A 7,361-nucleotide genomic window follows, 5' to 3' on the forward strand; every position below is an offset into this window, starting at 1 on the left:
GGATATAGTGGACAGCAGGCATGCCTTCCAGCTGCGTTGCCCTGATATAATGCAGGCCGCGGGGAGAGAGGACCAGAAAGTATTGAAATGAAGCAGGGGGTCCCGCGGGGGTGAGGCCGACGGAGCCCTAACGAAGCATGCCCGGCTCCGGAGACCAGGTTCAGTGATGCAGATCTAAGTTTATTGTGTAAATGCAGCAACATATATAACATTCTGGACCAATCAGAAGTTTACACAATCCTTAGGGCAGCCAATAGTAGGAGAGATCAGGGTACTATGTAGGGGTTCTAGGAGGTTTGCTCAGGCGGGCGCTGCCACTTCCCGGTGTGCCGAGGAAGCTTGTATAGGCGGAGTGTGCTCACGCCATTGCATCTGCCACTGCACTGAGATAAATCTCCTGAGCTCTATTGAAGGGACTATCAATTTCTATCCTAACACTTGTCCCAAATTAAACATTTTAAAAAGTCCTCTTTTTACTCACATGCTCAGCACCATTAGCACAATGGCTTATGCTGCAAGTGGAAAAGGATTGGGTCCTAGACATCCATTACAAAGTTTTCCCAAAGGGCCTTTCCTTAAAAAAAATAAAAATAAAAAAAAATAGATCCTTTTGCTTGGGAAGCATTAAAATTGAACATCTTACAGCAGATTTTTTTTAATAACTTGCTTACGTCTTTTTGAGTTAGTGCTTCTTTTAGTAATTTTAATAACTCAATAGATCAGTGTGGCCTGAATGGAAAAGGCACTGTGACCTCCAGGGCCTCAGTTTTGGTTTAGCCATGGAATGTACTTGACTCTTTTCCTCTCTCATAAAAATGGAGCACAAAAGCTATTTCCCTGGGAAAACCGCATGGCAAGGCTCGCTCAAGGTGCAGCCTAAGCCAGTGGAGGAAGAGGGGGGATAGAGTGGCCACCGTCAGGGGTTGGGGAGGTCCCGGTGGCTCCCTTCTTCCCCCTTCTCTCTAGTCTGCACTCAGGAGACCTATCAGCCCACAGGCCATGTATCCAAGTGGTCTCGGTCATGTGGCAGCCACCAGATAGAATTTTCATGATTTCTGTAATTTGGCTTCTCCTGGCACCTGTTCCCCCCTAGACACTAGGGTGCCTGTTTTCCTTCCTCCTGGTGTTTGATCTGGCCTCACTCGGATCCTTCCCTACCCTCTCCGCCCCCTGCCCAGTCTTGGGACAGAACAACAACCTTCCTCTCAACATCCACCTCTCTGGCTTGCAACCCCAAGTGTACTGGGCCTAGTTGCATGGCACAACCCCATTCCTAACATCTCATGACCCTCTTGCCCCGGGCCTCTTTTTTTCTTCCAGAGGAATTGTGAGAGTGACACAGAGGAGGACATCGCCAAGAGGAAAGCCCTCCACCCCCGGAGGAGGAGCAGTACCTCCTAACTGATGCGGCTCTCAGCGGCCCCCAGGGAGGCCCAGGCCCAGCGGGGCCCCCTCTGTGCAGACTCTTGGTCCCGTTTGTCACCAGCACCCAGGCATTCTGCATTTCTGAACTTGTTGCAAGAGAGATGGGCCTGCAGGCTTCAGAGGAGTTTGCAGGGGATCCAGGAGACCCTGGGAGCTGTGGCTTTTCCTACGGAGGAGGTGCCAGCATTCCCAAAGCTCTTATTCTCCATAAAACGGGCTCTCACCCATCCGTCAACCTCAGAACGTGGCGTGCAAGTGTGGACTGAAGAAAACAATGTAAATGACATGGTCATCAATGGTGAAGGTCAGATTCAGGCAGTTTTCCTCACAGGATGAGGGAGTCCAGAACCAGCCTGGTCAAAAATTACACCAGGAGGACAGAGGCCTCCCCCATGGGGACAAGCCAAATGAGTGAAGTGAGTCTTCGGGCGTGAGGGACCAATCCTGTGAACTCCTAGAACCCACATGGAGACAGCATGACCAATCTATCAGACCTTCTAAAGCAGCCCATTGCCAGCCCACTGTATTGTAATTTTTTTTTCATTTTTATTAAACTTCTGGTTTATCTGATGCTTGACTTCTTTTAGGTCTCTCTCCATTTGATTTTCTTTAGTTCAGGTGCCTGTGACCCTGGGGGAGCACCCAGGGTTAGGGTGCGCTGAGTGGACAGGGCCTCAGAAGGTCATACTGAACCACCCCCTGTGGACTACAAGGCACCTACCTTCTATCTCCTTCCCTAAATCAGATATGGCATGTAACGCCTGTACTCTCTACTATCACAATCATCCCTGATGGTGTGGGCTGAGTTGTGTCTCCCGACCCCTGTACCACAGAATATGACAATGTTTGGCCATAGGGTCTTTAAAGAAGTAAGCAGGTTAAAATGAGGCCAGTGGGCCCTAATTCCAATATGACTGGTGTCTTTATAAGAGGAGGAGATTAGGACACAGAAGAGCGACCATGCGAAGACACAGGGAAAAGACAGCCATCTGCAAGCCAAGGAGAGAGGCCTCAGAAGAAACCAATCCTGCCAATACCTCTATCTGAGACTCCGGGCCTCCAGAATCGTGAGGAATACATTTCCGTGGTTTCAGCCACCAGTCTGTGGTATTTATTAAAACAGACCCAGAAAACAAATGCACCTGCCAACTATGGCCAAGATAGGGGCAGGGGACTTTTTAAAGATGTGGATGGTTCCCAGCCAGTGTGGCTCAGTGGTTGAGCGTTGAAATATGAACCAGGAGGTCACAGTTTGGTTCCCGGTCAGGGCACATGGCCAGGTTAAGGGCTGGATCCCCAGTGGGGGACATGTAGGAGGCAGCCAATCCATGATTCTCTCTCATTGACATTTCTATCTCTCTCACCCTCTCCTTTCCTCTCTGAAATCAGTAAAAATATTTTTTAAATAAATAAATAAAGATGTGGATGGAGAAGCATAAAGAAGAACCCACAGGGAGAAAGGAGAGGGAAGAGAGGTGGATTACTTGGATAGACCTTGGAGTGAGTATGGCAAGGGAACCTGAATGGACATAGGTATCTGGGCCATGCTTTCCAGAAACCCAAGAGAAGACCCTTGGAAACCAGAAATCAAAAAGGTTTGAGACCCTGAAACTGAGAAAGTACCTGTGAAGAGATGGAAAGAAAGGGAAAGTTTTGGAAGGTGAGTGGGGAAAAGTGAGTTAGGAAGGAGAGAGGGGAAAACAGTGAAAAGGGCCTAAGGCAGCCTTTCCCTTTGTAGCAAGTTTTAAGCCCCTCGAGTGAGAGAGTGGATCAAGCTTCCTTCATCCAAGTGGATGGATTCTGAGCTAAAGAGCCCCACAGGAACAGAAGGGCCGTCCAGCTCTGGAAAAGCTTCTTGGTAGAAATGAGTGGGCCTGCGGGCTGTGGCAGAAAGCTGTGAGTTCGCCATGTAGTTCTCAGGCAGAGCCAGCCCTGGGCCTCCTGCAGCCACTCAGCTGAGGCTGAGAACTGTGTTCAGGGCCCCTGGGCCAGTGAGGGGCTCTTGGCTGTGGCTGATCACATAGACCAGCAAGGAATGCTCTGGCATGGGAGCTTATGGGTTACTCTTAGGAAGTGAAGTGTGGTAGCGGGTAGGCACTGTCCTCCTGCTAGGAAGGCGAGGATGAATGGCTTTGGCAAACCCAGTCTGAGTTTTCAATCATGACCATGGGGTTAGCCTTTTAGATCTCGACCCAACATTTTACTGAAGAGGAAGCTGAAGCCCAGAGAGAGGAAGCGACTAGGTCTATGACACACACCAAGTTTCTGAAAACATCTGAGGAAAGCCCATACTTCCTGACTCCTGATTCTACGCTCCTTGCTTCAGCGTGATAAACCGGGGAAATGGATGGAGCATTCACTTTGCCTCATTTTAAACAAATTCTCATCTATCCCTTACTGTTCCCTGCCTCATCCTCCACTCCTGGGAAAGAGAGAAATGGCCACACTTGCTGTTGTCCATCTTCTCACAGTAAAGGACACTGCCCCCGGGTAGAGGCATCTCAGCAGACAACATCCATGGGCCATGAGTCCGTCAGTGAACCAATATGTGCACTGTTCTAGATGTGGAGTAAGACAACGAACAGGACAGACATGGGCCCTAAAGGGGTCCACGTTCTGTAAGTCCTGGGCACCCGGACTCTGTCTTGCCCACAGACTGCTCCTCCTCACCTTCCTCTCATCCAGGTTATTTAAAGCCCTATTGACCACGTCCCCTTAGCCCAGCTCTCTGGTGTTTGACGGCATCTTCTGGGTTTCCCAGAATCTCTTGGGAAGCATAGGGCCAAGCAGTGGGCAGAGGGGGGCCTTTGAGGATGCACATCTCCAAGGATGCCTTTGAAGCCCAGCAGCCAGAGCCAGGTGCCCACTCCCATACAGGGCCCGTCCTCATGGCCTCTCCGCTGGCAGATGGCTGGTACCCTCCAGGTGTGAAGTGGGGTGGGGCAGCCGGCCCAGGGGAGCGGTGTGTTGGGTTGACTCTGAAGAGAATAATTGACCAGCTGACACTTCCAGCTGAACAGTGTGCTCTGAGGCCTATGGAACATTCCCCGTGACAAAAGCTGTGTCTGGTTAAAAGGCAAGTCTCTAAAGAGGTCTGAGGGTGTCCTACCCCAGAGTGTTTGCCTGTGTGTTTCCAGGATGCCGCATTAATATTTCACAAATGTGCATATAAATATTTTAATGCACTTCATTTTAATGTCAATTTCACTGACTTTCCTGACTCCAGAGCTTAGATTGCATTTGCCTTTTCCACTCACATCCTTATTTGCTGAAAACCTTATTTTGGAAGCAAACGAAAGCCATACTGTAAGAGGTGAACCACAAAATCTCTAAAACAGATAAAATAAAAATTAAGCGCTGTGCTCTACAAAGTAGGTACATGTGAAAAGAGCTACACTGAGGACTGGGATTTCACAAGGAATTTTACCTGGCACCGATTATAGAACTTTCTTTCCATCTGCTTCCCAGCTTGATGTCATTCGACATTGTTCTGCTCACCATTGCTGCCCCCACTCCCAAACCCCCCAAAGAATGTCTTCCTTGGTGGTCTGCTGAAAGGATCGCATTGTGAGCAAACCATAATAGGCTTAGGGATTGGAGCAGTTGAAGATCTGTAAACAATGCTTAATTGACATTTCAAAAAGCAGAAACACAGTTGGTGTCCTTCCTTGAATAGTTTCTCTCTTCCTGTTTTTTCTTCTTTCCCCCTGGTTCTCTTTCACTCCTCCTCTGCCCATTAGCAAATCATAATATATAGCTGAAGCACATGTTTTCATAATGACTTTACTTATTGAATAAAATTCACATTCCCAGTTCGTAGTCTAAAAAAAGTTGTTAATATTATCTATGGAGAAATAATTTTGTATTTTCCTCCCTGTGGATCAGTACTTCCCCACCTGAGCTAGAAAAAAAAATGAAAGAAAAAAGCTCACAGTAATTTTAAAAAACATCTTCTGCAATAGGAACATTTCACATGCAGCAGTCCATTTAGTCCTCTTCATAACCCTGTAAGGGAAGCCAGAGTCCGTTTATAGGCGAGGAAGCTGAGACTCAGCAGAGTGAAGAAGCTTGTATGCACACAGCTGAGTACTTGGAATCTAGACTCCAGCCCTGTTTCGCCTGCCCCAAATCCACATCTCTTCTCTACTTTTCTTGGGGAAACATTGTTGAGTGAAAAAAGCATCCCGGAGAACCACCACATACCATATAATACTATTTTTGTAAAGCTCAAAAACTATACCATATGTTGTTTAGGGATACATGCAAACATGATAAAACTGTATCTGCAACGCAAGACAATGACGACACTGAGAATTCAAGTTCAAGCTTACCTCCAGGCTGCTGAGAGGGGGAGGAGGACAGGTTGGGTGCTGGCCGTTGGCAGTGTTTTAGCCAGCACTAAGTTTGAGAAGGCTAAAAGGCTAATTCCAATGTAACCCTGATATTTGGGGGGGCTAGCAATCTGAATCTGTGCCAGCAAGCCCAGTGTACATTCTTGATAATCTATAATTAAGTCATTGCCCCTTTCTCCACAAACTGGTCTTGCAAGACCTGGTATCTAAATGCTCACATTTTTACAGAGGCCATAAACTGTGACACAGCCTCTGGAGGGGGGTTATCGGCCTGGTGCCAGGCCAGGCCCTTAGGTATGGTCTCAAGACCCCCAACACCTGGGGCTTTTTGCAAAGCCCGAGAAAGGTCTGGAAGTATAATCCATATTTGAGGGACAAAAGAAACCAAAAGGGGTATAAGAGGGGCTTCCACCATATTGGTTTGCTTAGAATTTGAGGGGCAACCTCCTCTGAGTCCGCAGGCGTAAGAAAGCTGTGTAACTCTGTTTCTCTAAGCGATGCTTGGTTCTTCTCTGGTCTTCTACAACAAGGCTCCCAGGAGTTCAGTTTATTATCATGCTTTCTTACATATTTGTTACCCACTCTGTTGCATGTATCAAGTATTACATTAAAATCCTGGAGCTTGTTAGAGATGCCGGATCTCCAGCGCCACACCAGACCAAATGCATCAGAATCTTGATTTTAGGAAAATTCCCTGATGAATCACAGGAAAGACTGAGAAGTATCAACTGTACAACATGCCTCTGAAGAAGGGTGTTTTCCACCCTTTTTTCTATTTTTTATGATTGCGAAGACAATCACCTGGCATACTTTAAACAAATTTATGTTTTATTTCTTCCTTTTTATTTATTTAATATATATTTTTATTGATTTCAGAGAGGAAGGGAGAGGGAGAATGAAATATCAATGATGAGAGAGAACCACTGATTGGCTGCCTCTTGCACCCTATTGGGGATTGAGCCTGAAACCTGGGCATGTGCCCTTGGCTGGAATTGAACCTGGTACCCTTCAGTCCACAGACTAACGCTCTATCCAGTGAACCAAACTGGCCAGGGCTTACTATTCCATTTTAAAGAGAATGGGTGGAAAATACCCCCTGTCCCTCACAGCTTCCCCTCCCAATCATCACTTCCCTTGGAGTCTGCCTAAGGACTCTGAGATGCCTGAGGACACCAGAGCCCAACCAGGCTGTTTGCCAGCTCACACTGCAGGTGCCTTCTCTTTGAGTTTAAACCCACAGGCTGGATGGGGTTTGAAAAGCCATTTGGGCCACTCCCCTACTCTTAGATGGGACTGCACTTGGGTTTCTTCACCTCATTTTTTTAAAAATATATTTTATTGATTTTTTACAGAGAGGAAGGGAGAGAGATAGAGAGCCAGAAACATCGATGAGAAACATCGATCAGCTGCCTCCTGCACATCTCCCACTGGGGAATTGCCCGCAACCCAGGTACATGCCCTTGACTGGAATCGAACCCGGGACCTTTCAGTCCGTAGGCTGACGCTCTATCCACTGAGCCAAACTGGTTTCGGCATCATCTCATTTTTAATTGAGAGAAGGTGATCCATTGTCTTCCCTCATTC

General features: G+C 47.5%; 1 protein-coding gene across 2 annotated transcripts in view; it reads left to right on the forward strand.

Moving 5' to 3' along the window:
- DAPK2 (death-associated protein kinase 2) overlaps nt 1-1,995 on the forward strand; it is a 112,384-nt gene extending 110,389 nt beyond the window's left edge. Inside the window, exon 13 of one of the 2 annotated variants that reach the window (XM_015568530.1) lies at nt 1,321-1,409. Coding sequence is in view for 1 of the 2 variants with exons in the window: in XM_015568531.1 (XP_015424017.1) it covers nt 1,321-1,401 (81 nt within the window). In the remaining variant the exon portion in view is untranslated. Of the gene's footprint in view, nt 1-1,320 lie in introns of both variants that reach the window. The other variant, XM_015568531.1, reaches the window with a different exon arrangement.
- The last annotated feature ends 5,366 nt before the right edge of the window (nt 1,996-7,361 follow it).

Source organism: Myotis davidii, unplaced genomic scaffold (genome assembly GCF_000327345.1).
Source record: "Myotis davidii unplaced genomic scaffold, ASM32734v1 scaffold461, whole genome shotgun sequence".
Taxonomy (NCBI): domain Eukaryota; kingdom Metazoa; phylum Chordata; class Mammalia; order Chiroptera; family Vespertilionidae; genus Myotis; species Myotis davidii.